This window comes from Arvicanthis niloticus, chromosome 9, assembly GCF_011762505.2.
Source record: "Arvicanthis niloticus isolate mArvNil1 chromosome 9, mArvNil1.pat.X, whole genome shotgun sequence".
Taxonomy (NCBI): Eukaryota; Metazoa; Chordata; class Mammalia; order Rodentia; family Muridae; genus Arvicanthis; species Arvicanthis niloticus.
In genome coordinates this window covers 40,595,361-40,611,186 of record NC_047666.1, presented here as the reverse complement: position 1 = coordinate 40,611,186, position 15,826 = coordinate 40,595,361, and the positions used below count along the sequence as shown (strand labels likewise).

Genomic DNA, 15,826 nt, shown 5'->3' with positions numbered 1-15,826 from the left:
CTTGCTTTCTCTTCAACTTGTTCCTGGACCAAATGGCTCCTGTGAGTAAAAGCCCAAGGCTCAGTGACAGCATTTGATCTGGACCTGTCTAAGAAGACCTGAGCCACTAATCATGAAATCTCACTGATTTCAGACTGTCCATTCATGAATGTCCAAGAAAGGGCCCCTTCAGCACAGTCTTGGAGCACAATCCAGTGGGGACACCTGAGAGGTGTTTGAAGCAGAAGTGTGGTGTACTACTTGTATTTGGAGGGTGAAAACTAGTTATTCCAAAGGATCTGCAGATTACCCTCATGATTAAATATACCCCCAAATACCAGCCTGCCTAGCATACTCACAAACACGGAGGGAAATTTCCATCTAATGCAACTAGAGCATTAGAAATTAACAGTTTCATTTAATGAGAATTTACCATATTGCTAGAGCTATCATTAGGAAGTCACTGAATTAATTAACATATCAGTGATCAGAAAATACACCAACAGCATCTTATTAAGGAGGGGCCCTCTGCACAAACAGCTTGTCGTAACCACTGGTTACTTGTGACCCAAATATAATTATTAAATTGCCACTCACTGTGGGTCAGGTCCAGTGCTATGAGCCTCGTCTCCCAGCCCAGCTTGTGCCAGTGAGCAAATAAAGGCTTAGGCAAGTCAGCAAGCCCGTGGTGAAGCTTCTAAATAAGGGTAGACTAGGGATTTGCATATATGCCTGCGCTCATAACCATCTTACTCATAACAGATCAAGGCAGTGCCCACCTAAACAGAAGGCCAAGCTCCTCACACTGGTCTAGGGACTGCCACCTGTTTTAGCCCCTTCGTATGTCCACATTCACTTTGCTTCTTTCTTCCCATTTACACGGCTTTGACACACTGGCCTGGGGTCTTTCTACCCTGTTTTTCTGCTTTGCAGGCATCAGTGCTGTCGTGCACCTTGTCTTTCATGAAGGAAGGCTTTCTCTACAAAGGCTGCTGTGCCCCCTCACACCCTCTAGAGCTGCCTCTTGGAAGTGGCTCTCATAGAGTAGCCTGCAACTGCCATCTCAGAGCCCTTCCCCCACTCCTGGTTACCCAGGAGAAACTGTAAAACTCAGACCAAAGAGCTGGCTGGATCGCTTATTAGCAGGTGGCCCCTCAAATGGACCCCAGAGCTTGCAGCTGTGCCAACCCTACATGAGTCACTGGCAGAGTGAGTGGCACTCAGAGTGAAAGGCTTGGAAACCACTCGCAGAGAGCCAGAAGTATCCTCCCAGAACTCCCAAGGTTTTCAAAGTTCTGACATCATTCGGAAGCACAGACTAATTGGCACAAACAATAACATTGCCTGTCACCGTGGGTCCCAACATTGGGCTCAGTTTGCTATTTTACCTTTCTTAATTTGCAGGAACAGTGGCTGAAACTAATTCTCGACTGTAAATATCGCAGCTGTTGGAGAAAGCATTAATTGCACACTATCACGTTACTCTCCTTCTCAGATCAATTTATGCGTAATCTGTTTGCACGTTCTACGCCTGTGCATATTAAGGGGCTCAGCGTGAGATGATCTAGCCCAACATGCCAGAAACATTTGTACCGAAGTGGCTGGAACATTCGGGGTGTGGAAATATTATTGTTTGTGGCAGACATTGAAAGAATGCTTTTTAAAAGCCCTGCCCCTGCGGTCCTGACGCTGACTGAAATATGGGTAATTTTTCTTGGGGAGGATCAATAAAATAACTATTTTCAAAATGACTTTATATTGACTGAGAGGTCAGAAATGCCCAGGGCATTGATCCCATGTCCATAATCACTTTTTGTTTGGTAAGTTAACTGGCTCTACACAGTCCAATGCAAAGAAATCCAGTTCATCATTTAAACCAAATATTTTCAAAGCATTTGACATGCCCCAGCTCCCCTTTCCTGCTGGAATCTCACAGAGAAGGTTTTCTTTGTGTAGGAAGTGGGCCTCTACAGGATGAACAGCCAGGACAAGCTGGGCCTCACTGTGTGCTACCGGACAGATGACGAAGATGACATCGGGATTTATATAAGCGAGGTACGAAGGCTAAGGTTTGAGAATTAACCTCTCAAAGCCAAAACAGTGGGGTTTTATTTTTCTTTGTTTTTGTTCAGAAACCCTAGACCTTGCTCCTCAAGAGGATCTTCGGAAAGATACAGAACACATGCCCCGCCCCCCTTCATCACACTCCGTGGAGTTACATCTTTACACAGGGGTTAATGTCCTAATGTCGGTACATAAGGCAAAATTACCCTTGAGAAGCCGCAAACCAACCATAAAATGGAGTCGTTTCCATGGTCTGCGTGCTCATCCCCAAGGGAAGAGCAGCCTCACACTCACCCAGCTCGCGTGCAGTGGGAGACAGAGAGACGGATATCTTTTAAAGTCTCTCCTACCATCATAGTATACACAGTTGAGTTCATATACATCAAACGTAACTTACAAAATTACATAGACCTATCAAAGTACAGAGATGAAATATGTAGTGATCTTTCTAGAAGAGGCGGAGTGGAGAAATTGACTTCACTATGAACACTTTCCTATGCATGTGCCGTCCTTCCTTGTGATTGCAGAAAACCAATTTCCCAAAGAAATCAAATCTGTCTCTATGGGCTGGGCCAAGAGCCATATCTGCTAAAGACTGCACAGTCAACTCATTGGATAAGCACCACCCACCAATCTTTGCATGTCATGTCAGCATGTTTTAGGGCACCCCTGTTATCCTCAGTCCCATTTGTCCCAGTTAGACAGCTGTCTTCCAAATTTTGATAACAAGATGTGGTATGAAAGCCATCACATCAGGGCTACCAGGCAGCACACCTAAGGGTGTCCTCTCACCTGATCTGTATCACTGACTTGCTTCTAGCTACTCTGTATCCCTGAAGTCGCCTTTGCCTCTTCTCCAGCTCAGGTCTACAGCTCTGAGCCCAATCCTCTGTCACAAGCTGAGTTCTGAGAGTCCCTGGGAGGGGCTTAAAACAGATAGCTCATTTCTTTCTCCCTGTGCTAAGTCCTGTCTGTAAATCTGTTCAACACAGAAAGGCAAGGACATGTATGATACTGTGTTAAAGACAGCCTTTGCCTGTGTCCTTGCTGAGGCTGTCCACTGTGTGTTTCAGATTGACCCTAACAGCATTGCAGCCAAGGACGGACGGATCCGTGAAGGAGACCGCATCATCCAGGTAGGTGCACTTTCCATGGATGCACACCTTCAGCAAAGAAGTGAGTTCCAGAAATAGCTCTCAGGTTGGAAATGCAGGAGAGGTTTAAGAACAGGAACCAGGAATTCAGCCAAGTAGTGAGACCACCCATGTGAGATTAGTGAATGAGACTAATTAGCTAGTCACACACGGGGGGGGGGGGGGCGGGGGGGGGAGCGAAGACAGACCAAGCTCTCCCAGATTTTGGACCAAATACCTCTGAGAAGTCTGAAATTTCCAAATTCCACATTTACCTGTCCTATAGACTCTGTTCGAAGGGTTACATCTTTACCTTGAATCCTGTTGTTCTGGTTAGGCAAAATAAGGCTGCTTACTTCTTTCTTCCAGCTATAATTGTTTGGGGGGGGGGGGGAGAGGTATTCAAGGAGTCCAGGTTAGATCAAACTCACAATGTAAAGACAAACATAAACTTCTGATTCTCCTGTCTCCACTCCGTGCATGCGTGGTTGGAGACGGTGCTGTGGATGGAAGCCAGGCCTTCCTTCATGCTATTCAAGCATCCTATCGTTTGATGTCCATCAGCCCCGTGGCTTTTTGTAGGGTCACAGAGCCTGTGGCTTCTCTTTCTGGCTCTTCTCAGCTTTATCTTCACCTTTCTAATCTTTTTATTTTCCCCATTTCACAAGCCACGATGTAGAGTCTTCGTTTCCCACCACACTCTATATTGTGTTTCTCCAGCCTTTAGCATGAACCTGGACAGCTGAGTTTCCCTAGGAACAAGACCCAGACCCTCTCACCTCAGGGCCATAATCCTCAGCATACGTTTTGTTGCTACAGTTTTCTGAGAACCGTTACCATTGAAAACAGGAAGTGGAAGTAGTAAAACATGCCCCAGAGTCCTGCCTGGGTTACAGACATACCCTTCCCTGTATCCGTTGTGTAATCAGCTTGGATAATGACAATCTGCAGTGTCTCTGGCTTTGCCACCTCTTGGTTCTTTGACATAAAGTGGCAAAGTCGGGTGAAGGGCTCAACTTCCAAGTCAGCAGGACTGCCATGGTGTCCCTGGAGGAATATCAGCCCAGGAACAAAAATTTGCAGAACTCAAAGTTGCTGAGACAGGCAGACAGATGTCCTGCCAGAGGGTTGTCGGTGTGAAGGTGAGAGCCATCCCCACTTGACTCGCCGTCAAGCCTGCTAAACTAGACACACACAGCCCACGTATACACAGCCGGTCCCTTCTCTGCTGCCCACTCCTCTCATTCCCAGCAGGCACCCTGCTGCTTTTCTCTCCTGTAAATAGGAAATATCCACTTTATTTTTTCCATTTATTCTCCTGTCCAAACACGATGTCAGATTTCAGGGCTCAGATGTGGCTGGAGCAGCAGTTTTCTGGATCATATCCTGAATTCCTCCACATCATGGCTGCCTCAGGCTAAGCAAGGCCCTTCTTTCAAGAAATCAACATTCTTTACAAACTAAATGGAATCCATGTTTTGAGTGAATGGTGGCAACTGCAGTTCTGAAGCAAGACTGGAAGCTTCTGCTCCATGCAGCCATATCCCTGACTATCTACACCTTCCCTCCCTTATGCTTTCAGATTAATGGCATAGAAGTTCAGAACCGTGAAGAGGCCGTGGCTCTTCTAACCAGTGAAGAAAATAAGAACTTTTCATTGCTGATAGCAAGGCCCGAGCTCCAGGTAAGTCAATGTCCTATGAATTAAGTAGGTTAAATTTTTATAATCAAAACCAAGTCTCTAACCCTGCAGAACAATGTCAGAGTATTGCATCTGAGCTTAAAGGTGCATGCCACCTTGAACTGGTACTTGCTGTGACTTTGTATCCAGTTAAGCAGCCTGACAGACCTACCCACCACAGGCTGACTAATAAAAGAATCATAGCAGGGTTTACAGATGCCCCTTCCAGCCTGGATCTGAGTCCCACTTATTAGTACATTGAAGGGAAATAAATTAGTTACAAATAGTAACTAACTGCATTAACCACTGAGTCTTGATACAAAGTAGCAAAGCAGGAGTGGGGGAGTGGTATTAGAAGCTTCCCTAGTGTGGTGTAGGGTTGGAGTTCCTTCAGTCTGATGAAGTCCTTTCCAAGCCTATAGACAGAACTGCTTTTTGATGCCTCCTGGAGAGAGCCCTACAATTCCTCTTTCTGGGAAAAAAAAAAAAAAAAACATAACAAAAAAACAAAGCCTCCTTGCTGTGACAAAATACCTCTCCAGGCAACTTCAGGGAGGAAGGGCTTACTCTGATTCAGTTTGAGGGGACAGTCTAGCATGTCAGGAGGGACTAAGCAGGGTATGAAGCGGCTATCTGCATTGTGTTCAATCATGAGCCGAGAAGTGAATCCAGCGTAGGTGTGTATCTACGGTGATTCTAAGTTCAAGTTGACAATAAAGACTCTGACTTGTTTGTCACTGTTCTTCTCCTAGCTGGATGAGGGCTGGATGGATGATGACAGGAACGACTTTCTGGATGACTTACACATGGACATGCTTGAGGAACAGCATCACCAGGCCATGCAGTTCACAGCCAGTGTGCTGCAACAGGTAACCCTGGGGAAGCCCCACGCCACCCCAGCTAAGGAGAGCGTGCACCTTCCAAGATGCTGAAGACCATCAGAAAACTCCTGCCTAAGAGCTTTTCCTGTTTGAGTAGGCTGATAGGTTCCTTCACCAAGCTCAAAGGTGGAAATGGCTACATAGTTAATAGTGAATTCCAAACTCAAAGCAATCAGTCTCCCTAGTGCTGGGATTACAGGTACCCACCACCTCACCTAGGTTATAAAGCTTTTATGGTTTAAAATACACAAAGCAGAGACATTGATGCTACTCTGTTGGTGTTCACTAGAAAATACAATTACATCACACCTTTGAAAGTAAAGCAATTCTATGATTAAGAGGCCTGCAGCTCCCTCCCACGCCACTGTCAGAATCCTAATTACCCATTTACTGAGTCGCTTAGGAGAACTTACACATTCTTCCTACCTACAAATTCCTTTAATATTTAGTTATTATCTTCCCCATTTTATAGATTGAAAAAGTAAGGGTACAGGTCCAGCCTAGACTCATAGAGATAGGTCCCTCAAATGCTACAGGTCAGCCTTAGGTATTTAGAGCTTAATATAAACTCCTGTTCTACACAAAAAAAAAAAAAAAAAAAAAAAAGTAAGGGTACAGGTCCAGCCTAGACTCATAGAGATAGGTCCCTCAAATGCTACAGGTCAGCCTTAGGAATTTAGAGCTTAATATAAACTCCTGTTCTACACAAAAAGATCATACTGGGTTCCTCCTCCTCCTCCTCCTCCTTCTCCTCCTCCTCCTCCTCCTCCTCCCAACTCCCACCGTCCCCAACCCCTGCCCCAGACTTTTCATGAACTGGTTGTTCTTGTCCCTTTCTCTGATATAGAAGAAGCATGAGGAAGACGGTGGGACCACAGACACAGCCACCATCTTATCCAACCAGCATGAGAAAGACAGTGGTGTGGGGCGGACGGATGAGAGTACCCGCAATGACGAGAGCTCAGAACAAGAGAATAATGGTGAAGATGCCACGGCCTCCTCCAACCCGCTGGCGGGCCAGAGGAAGCTGACCTGTAGCCAGGACACCCTGGGCAGTGGCGACCTGCCTTTCAGCAACGAGTCCTTCATCTCTGCAGACTGTACCGATGTGGACTACCTGGGCATCCCAGAGGATGAGTGTGAGCGTTTCCGCGAGCTGCTGGAGCTCAAGTGCCAGGTGCAGAGCACCAGCCCCTACAGCCTGTACTACCCCAGCAGCCCGCTGGATGCTGCTGGCAAGAGTGACCCTGAGAGCGTGGACAAGGAGCTGGAGCTACTGAATGAGGAGTTGCGCAGCATCGAGCTGGAGTGCCTGAGCATCGTGCGCGCGCACAAGATGCAGCAGCTCAAGGAGCAGTACCGTGAGTCCTGGATGCTGCACCACAGTGGCTTCCGCAACTACAACACCAGCGTGGACGTGCGCCGCCATGAGCTCTCAGACATCACTGAGCTGCCGGAAAAGTCAGACAAGGATAGTTCAAGCGCCTACAACACTGGGGAGAGCTGCAGGAGTACCCCACTCACCCTGGAGATCTCTCCGGACAACTCCCTGCGGAGAGTGGCCGAGGGCAGTAGTGAAGGGGCCACAGCTAACATTGAAGCTTACAGGCCATCCCCCAAGAATCTGCTCGCCATCACCGAGGATCCCGAAGTAAGCACCCCAAACTACAACTCTAGCGCCAAAGAGCTGGACCCCAGCCAGGCTTTGGAGATCAAAGAGCGCCGAGTTAGCGATGGCAGCAGGAGCCCCACCGCCAGCCCAAAGCTAGGCAGTGCCTACCTGCCCTCTTACCATCACTCCCCATACAAACACGCACACATCCCAGCCCACGCGCAACACTACCAGAGCTACATGCACCTAATCCAGCAGAAGTCAGCCGTGGAGTATGCGCAGAGCCAGATGAGCCTGGTGAGCATGTGCAAGGACTTGAACTCTTCTAACTCAGCTGAACCCAGGATGGAGTGGAAAGTGAAGATCCGCAGTGATGGGACGCGATACATCACCAAGAGGCCGGTGCGTGACAGGCTGCTGCGGGAGCGTGCGCTGAAGATCCGCGAGGAACGCAGTGGCCTGACCACGGATGATGATGCCATGAGCGAGATGAAGATGGGGCGCTACTGGAGCAAAGAGGAGCGCAAGCAACATCTGGTGAAGGCCAAGGAGCAGAGGCGGAGGCGCGAGTTTATGATGCAGAGCAGGCTGGATTGTCTGAAGGAGCAGCAGGCCTCCGACGACAGGAAGGAGATGAACATCCTGGAACTGAGCCACAAAAAGATGATGAAGAAGAGGAACAAAAAGATCTTTGACAATTGGATGACTATCCAAGAACTCTTAACCCATGGCACGAAATCGCCAGATGGCACTAGGGTATACAATTCCTTCCTGTCCGTGACTACTGTATAACTCTCACTTGTGTACATACGAGAGACCACTACCATTGGGGTAGACATCCCTGCCTCGTTCAATGCGGCAAGTTTTTGTATATATAAGCCCGGCCATCATGTTGATAGTCTAAATTTGCCACTCCTACAACTTTGGGTGTCCTGGCTCTGTTTTCAGTGGAGGGAAATGCACCCTTACTCTCTTAGAAGGCAATATTAACAAGCAGCGTTTTTTCAAATAGCAATGGTAATTTTTTACTTGTTAACCTTTTTCATAAAGTGTTTAAATTTCCAAAAGATCTTTTATTAAGCATACTTTCACAGAATAATTTGTTTAAACTATATTCATATAAAAGAAGGTTAAACACGCTTTTTTTCTGCCTAAAACAAAATGCAACTGCCAGTATGTATTTTTAATGGGACCCTATTTTGTAATGTCACTTCGCTGAATGTGTTTCATACAAGTCACCATTCATTCATACAGCTTATATATCAGTTGGGGTTTCAACACAAACCCACCAAAGTCTGGTTGGTGATTACACACACACACACACACACACACAAATAACCAAACTAGCAGTGTTTCTAGTCCAGATATCCATTTTTAACATTTTTCTGGTTAAGGTTCCCAAGAAGAGTGTCAAGGTTTTAACAGAAAGCAAAATTTCCTGCAGCTTTGTGGACGCTTAAAGCATGTTTGCAAATATTGCCGCCTGTTGGAAGCATTTGCATGTACAGGGGAGTCGTGGACGGAGACCGTTTGTGGAGTTTTAAGTGCTCATTGTTGTAGAACTTTGCTTTGTAGATTGGAAGGGACAGACTTAACCAAGCAAGTTCACAGAATCATGATTAGTTACAAACATCAAGTAAAATGAAGTTAAAATAAATTATTATTTTCTATTTGACATGCTTTGACACGGGTGTTTATTTTGCAGTGTTGATTCCCCACCCCTTTGTTGGTTTGCGTCACCTGCTGTCTCTTATGCCTTTCAGACCATCAGATTCCTCCATTCAGCCTAGAGACGGATGAAAAAGCAAGGAAGGACTGGTGGCAAAGAATAAGGGATCAGATATAGCATATCCTCCTGGGCTTTGGCACCCTGCCTCCCAGGGAGCTTCAACCCAGCCCTACGTCCTATGAATAGGAAAACTTGTGAGCAAGTGTCTCTGCCAGGGTTATGTTTACAGGAAAGTGCTTTGGTTACTCAAACACTACTCTGCCCATCCTAGCCAACATCTTGTCCGGCTTTCCATCTCTGAGATGTGTCCATCCACCGGTCAGTAGTGTTCTAGCATCGCAGGGGTCACTAAAGTAGCTGGGCTGGGAACCAGGTTCTCAGCCAGGCTACTGCGACTCTCAAGCTCCTGAGCGGAGGGCTTGCTACCAGTGTTCCCTAATTACGCTGTTTACACCAATTTCAGCTGTAATGCCCACTGAAAAATGAAACTAAAGATAAGATTAGGAAGGGCATCATTTTTATTTGCCGTCACGCCAGCCATCTGGTTTACTCACTGATTTAATTGAAATTTTGATTGAAATGGCAAGAAGGTGTCCTAGGCATCTCAGACAACGATTTCTTCCCACAGACCCCATTTGAGCCCAAATCTCTCCTTTGGGGCTGGAATCTTAAGACTAATTACTAGTTACACTTGTAATAAAATGAGTTAATGAAAATAAAACACTGGGAAAATGACTCATCACTAGTAAAATATCTGTTTGCTACCTCTTCTAGAACCAGGCATTGCTAAGATAATTATATCTACTGCATAAGTCTAATCAGCTCTGCACGGTGAATCAAGTTTTGCAAAGTCCACTGTTAGGATTTAAAGTCCCAGTAGTCCCCAGGTTTAGTTTTCCACAGACGACCACCCACTCCCAAGCTGCTTTCTGTCCCCAGCACTCCGACCTCCTAAGCTCTAGAAAATATTTCACAGAATACAAACATCTGTCTGATAAATTGCTATAAAGCACAGGAAAGCATACATGTGACCTTTATTTAGAAAATAGCTGTACTCCCATTTCTCTCATTAATAGCAAGAGTTGCATGCATGACCCATGAACAAAGAGACTACTTAGGATGGAACCTAAGTAGTCAGGACATGTCAAAGACAAATAGGGGCACTTCTCATCTGGGCTCATGGAATCCCTCCAAGGGTAGGGGCCAGCCTGCACACTTAGGAAGAACACCTTAAAGCTGCTGTTCTAGGTTTCCAACTACACGTCATGTTCGGGTGGTGCAGTCTGGAGTTTCTCTAAGGTAGCAACTCAACTAAAATATCAGACTCATGATATTGTCGATCAGAAGGACACAGGAAGCAAGAAACACAGGGTAGCTCATTAATAACCAAGCTTGAATTCAGAACGCAGCAGCTGGTCCCACATGCCTTAGCAGCTCATACTCAGGGGACAGGTAGTGTGCGTGTGAACAGGCAACTTCCATGCACTTTATCCTGCACTCTCCACCAAACACTGCAAGCATCCCACTAATTGATGCCCCAGAGTGAGTCTAAGCCAGGAAACATGAATCTACCATTTCTTCTGTGAGCCTGTGCTCCCGAGGGCCTTGTGATACATACTTTCCAAGCTAACGGGCAAATCCAGGGATGTCTCGGGGTAAGAGTGAGAACACTCTCCCACTTCGATTGAGAAACCCTAGAGCCCGTGTGAATAACATGTGCTGTTACCGAGATGTCTTTCTACTCGCCCTCTAGCCTCGCTTCTAGGGCACATTTGGGAATCTGATAGAAGCCACGGGTCTCTCTTCAGGGAATAAAACAAGAAGTACTTCTATAACATGTAAATTTCATACAATTTTGGAGGTGTTACAGAGCCCTCGGTACCAGTCATGGGCTTTTGTTCACATAAGAAGCCCGGGTTTAGATCAAAATATAAGCCACATGGATTCCTATTTCGCTTTGTGGTTGAATCCTGCAGAGCTGTTTGAGCTGAATCCCTACTTTGAATATCAAGGACGACATTTTCCCTATGACAGCCACAGCCTTTGAGATCATTAAAACTCACCTTAATCACTGGTCCCTACAATCTTAGGGCATTATGCTAACGGCTTTGCTCATAGCTACTTAACTTTAGGAAGTGTGAGTACATACAGGCTCTTCATTCTCCAGTATAACCACTCCACTGCCTGGATACCTCTGGTTTTAACTCTTTGTAGAATGAGTCTTTATTGAGCATCCAGAGCTATGCTATTGAATCCAGTAGCCACTAGCCGCAACCAGCTACTAAGCAGTTAACGTACGGTGAAGCTAAAGCATGAGTCCGTGAGTGGTATACGCAGCACTACCAAAAACAAACAAAAAAATCAATGAATAAAATATGGTTAATCCAAATGGAAATGGATTTGAAAAATACCATACTTTTTCAAAATCATACAAAGTTTTATAATAATTTCTGTGGGAAAAAATGCAGTAATTTCTAATGCAATTACAGTAATTTCACCTATGTTGGGTTAAATAAAACATACAATTAGTTTCACTTTGCAACTGAGACTACAACAACACTTTTAAACGTCATCTGTAGGGGCTGGGGAGATGGTTCTGTCTGTAAAGAGCCCACTGAAGGAACATCAGGCCTCCAGTTCAGATCTTGAGTACCCACGTAAAAGCTGGGCACAGTGACTCATGCCTATAATGGTGGAACTTGGTGTGTGAGGATGGGGACGGGAGGGATGGCAGGGATGTCAGAGACAAGGGAAGCTCTGGTGCTCACTGGCCGGCATGTCTGGTCAATCAGTGAGCTCTAAAATCAACGAGAGACCTTGGGAAAAAAAGTAGCTTGGGAGCATTAGAGGAATGCACCCAACATTAACCAGTGGCCCTCACATGAATTTACATGCACATGTGCACATACATGTAAGCACATACATACAAGAAAACACCCAAAGTTTTTATATGTGGTCCACATTATATTTCTACTGAACACTACTAAAATAGACAGTATTGGTGTGTGTGTGTGTGTGTGTGTGTGTGTAGAAGACATCACTAAACTCTTGGATAAGTTCTTCAAAGTTAGTTGGTTTATATCAACAATTTAAACACACAATAAGAATTTCTCCTAGAGAGATGGCTCAGCCACGAAGAGAACTCACTGCTCTTGCCAAGGACTGGCATTCAGTCCCAACATTCACCCACTTTGGATGGCCCACACCCACTTCACATGCAGGAAGCCACCAACACATACACACATGTACATGTGATCAAAATTTTAGAGCTTAAGAGAATTTATAATAAGAATATGGAATTTAGGACAGTTAAAAACACTGGCTGCTTTCCTAGAGGCCCCAGGTTTGATTCCCAGCACCTACATGGCAGCTCACAACCAGCGTCTATAACTCCAATTCCAGAGGATCTGTTGCCCTCATCTGGCCTATGTGAGCACTGAGCATGCATGCAATATATAGACATACATGAGAACAAAATGCACACACATAAAATAACAAGAAAAAAATTTAATTTTTTTTTTTTTTTTTTTTTTTTTAGAAAAGAATTTTGCCCAGTAAGTGACTGGAATTGGCACTCCCAGTGTCAAAGCTTTCAGACGTTTATCACTGTTCCAGCATCTACTCAGGGAGCAAACCAACATTGCCCAGATTATGTTCATAATATTTGTAATGCATTCATGATGCCAGTAAAAGCTATTGCTCTTAAAGTAGCAGGCATTTCACAGAGTTCCCTCTGGAGCTCTAAGTCACAGGATAGTCTAACTCTCCTAGCAAGAACACGTGGCAATGTGCAAAAATAGCAATAGGGGATATGCATGAAGTTTTTCATCTCTTTAATGGAAACAAGAGAATCCAAAAAGCAAGAATCCCAAATATGCTGAGGCAGGGCTCTATATAGCCTAGGGAACATTAGTTGGAGAACTAATTAGGATTATAAACGGAAGTATGAAAATTAACCAAATAATTATGTCCTTGTAGCCTTCAGAAGTAGGTTACAGGTTACTTGTTAGCAAAATTGCCCCAAACCAAGGAAGCAAACTTAATTCTGCCTTAAGCCGTCCCAACACCGGGGCTTTATTTCTGTTTCCCTATTATTCGAGCATTTCAGGATTTCTGTGGAGCATCAACTAATTAACAGGAAATCACTAAAATGAGATAAGATGCAAGAATTCTCATGCAAATGCTGTGGTCTTCAATTTTGATTAAATGTGAATTCCCCTGAAGCACTTTCAGAACAAAGCATGCTTCTTTGGGTTTTATTCAGATGGAGTTTTCTGTGTAAATGGTCTGCTTTCTCTTTAGCTTCCAGTTACAATGATCCTCAAAGGGCATGGTCTATGAGGATATGGGCCTGTAACTAGGTTTTCCTTTTAACCAGCAGGAACTGACCTTGGTACACTAGCGTTCTTTGGAAATAATGACCCTTCCTTCGCAGGTTTCCCAAGTGGAAACATAATCTCTAATTCGGTAAGTCATCTCACTAAAATCCTTAAGAACCCCATAGATTTGCCAGACTTTCCCAATGTCCCTCAGTCTAGGGCTGAGCAGGTAAAAATATTTGCAGCCAAGCCTAGTGACTTGTGTTCAATTTCTGGGGCCCACATGGTGGAGAGAGAACCAACTCCCACAATTTCTCCTCTGACCTCCACACAAGAACACATGTGCATAAACATAAAATAAATAGATGTCAAGTATCAGGCAGAACTCAGGGAGTCTTGTGGCAGAGTGGGGGATAGCATTGAGGAAGGCACAGGAGGGAAGGACACCTCAAGAAGACATACAAAGTCAACTAGCATGAGCCCATGGGAGCTCACAGAAACCGAATCACCAATAAAACACCATGCAGGGGCTGGACCTAAGATCCCTACACATTTGTAGCAGATGTGCAGCTTGGGCTTCATGTGAGAAGCCTAGCAATTGGAGTAGGACTCTGTTGCCTGCCATTGGATCCCCTTTCCTTACCTGGACTGCCTGGTTGGGTCTCAGTGGGAGAGGAGGGCTTAGTCCTTTGGAGACTAGATGCCCCCAGGTGGGACGGTATCCAAGGTGGGGGCTTCCCCTTCTTTCAGGAGAAGGGGAAGGAACATTAAGGAGAGGGATTTGTAAGGACTAGGAGGAGAGGAGGAAGTGAGGGTTGCAATCGAAATATAAAGTGAATAAATAAATGAATTAATAAATTTTAAAAAGGACCTATGAGATGAGTGGGATTGCTATTCATATTTCACAGACAAAGACAGAAAGCTCGGAGAAGTCCGCTGCTGTGGAGCCGTTAGGACAACTGATCTTTGGCTCTGAGCCCCACTTAATCACTATCTTGGCAACCTGTACCATGGAAATGGGAACTCAGAGATCTCTACCCTGGGAGAAGCTGGAAGATTCCATCAGACACCCATTATCTCTGTAGCCAGGACAACCACGTTGTCTTCTACTTTTCTCCAGCTCAGGATTAGATCCATATCAATGCCCGTGGCCAAGACCATGGTGATTCAATCTGCAGGCTCAGACGGTTCATTCCCACAGAACCAAGCAAGGCAACCAGCAGAAAGAAAGTCCTTCCCTGTCCATGGATGTGTTTTCCCTTGAACACCATGCAACATACACCCTGAAACTTCCATCATGGGACTCCCAATGTCCAATACCTATCTCGGGGGGGCTTAGAAGAATTTTCTTTGTTACCAGTTACCTCCCCTCACCCCATGTCTTTTCCACCTCCCCAGAGGAGTCTCAGTTTTGATGAGCTGAGTCCAGAGAATGCAAAATGGAAAAGGCCGTTTACGTGGTTTTAGGGCTGCATGGCTTCTCTGGTGACCCATGCATGAAAACAAGTATCTTTCACAGTGCTTTGCTGTGTCGAGTACTGGGGTTGGCTCTGTTGAGACCTCCAAAGCTTCACATGCAGAGGCCACCAAGCTCAAGACATAGAACTGTCATCTCCACAAACTGGAAGCTCAGATGACCTATGGAGCTGATAAATTCTAGTTTGGGCTTTTCCATCCTCGGAGAGCCCAGGATTCAGACAGGGAGTGCATGGGAGGCGTTGTAAATGCCCAAGTGTTACAGGGCCAAACGATTTGAATGAGCCCATCCGGTCTAGAGCAGAGTCTAGAACAGGGCTGGACTCTGATGGGGAAATGAGATCCAGGAACCCATTGTCAGTGCAGTCTGTGCCTTCTGCTGCTGGTTGAAGCTAGGGCTTTGCTACCTTGAGAACATGGCAATGGATTCTCTGTGCTCTTGGCTGTCAATATTTCTCCTGACACTTTTTAAAGGAGACTCCTCATCTACCAACTGTTTTAAAAATCAATTGATACATTTCCTAGTCTCTTCTGACCCAGAAGAAGAGAGAACTGCTTCTGTTTCCCAGCCCAGCCATTCCTGCTTCCTCCTCACCAGGGTCACTTCCTTAATACCATGTGATATATAATACCCATCTTCCCATTAGGAACCACAGGGACAATTTATTTCCAAATGGTGCTTGAAGTTTTCCTTTTACATAGCAATAAGGAAAGTTCCAGAATATGCATATGCATTGCTAGTTAGTTTCACATTTCAAAACAAGGCCAAATGATGAACATGCCTTCAAAATCCCTAAGGAGTTTGGTGAATAATGCAACCGATCTGAAAAGTCTTACAAGGAGGACAGAAATTCCACCAAGCTTAGTCTGCATGTTCAGAATCTGGACATGCAGTGACGCCATGACACTTTTAAGAAGGTATGGAGAAGGGACATGTCAGCTGGAGCCCTAA

At 45.4% G+C, this 15,826-nt stretch overlaps 1 protein-coding gene across 2 annotated transcripts in view; it reads left to right on the top strand.

Annotated features, from left to right (window-relative positions):
- Pdzrn3 (PDZ domain containing ring finger 3) overlaps positions 1-9,025 on the top strand; it is a 223,298-nt gene extending 214,273 nt beyond the window's left edge. For both annotated transcript variants that reach the window (XM_034511583.2, XM_034511584.2), the window contains 5 exons: positions 1,936-2,034; positions 3,117-3,179; positions 4,759-4,860; positions 5,610-5,726; positions 6,586-9,025. In XM_034511583.2, the coding sequence (XP_034367474.1) occupies positions 1,936-2,034; positions 3,117-3,179; positions 4,759-4,860; positions 5,610-5,726; positions 6,586-8,142 (1,938 nt within the window). In that variant the 3' untranslated portion in view covers positions 8,143-9,025. The remainder of the gene's footprint in view (positions 1-1,935; positions 2,035-3,116; positions 3,180-4,758; positions 4,861-5,609; positions 5,727-6,585) is intronic.
- Positions 9,026-15,826: the final 6,801 nt, after the last annotated feature.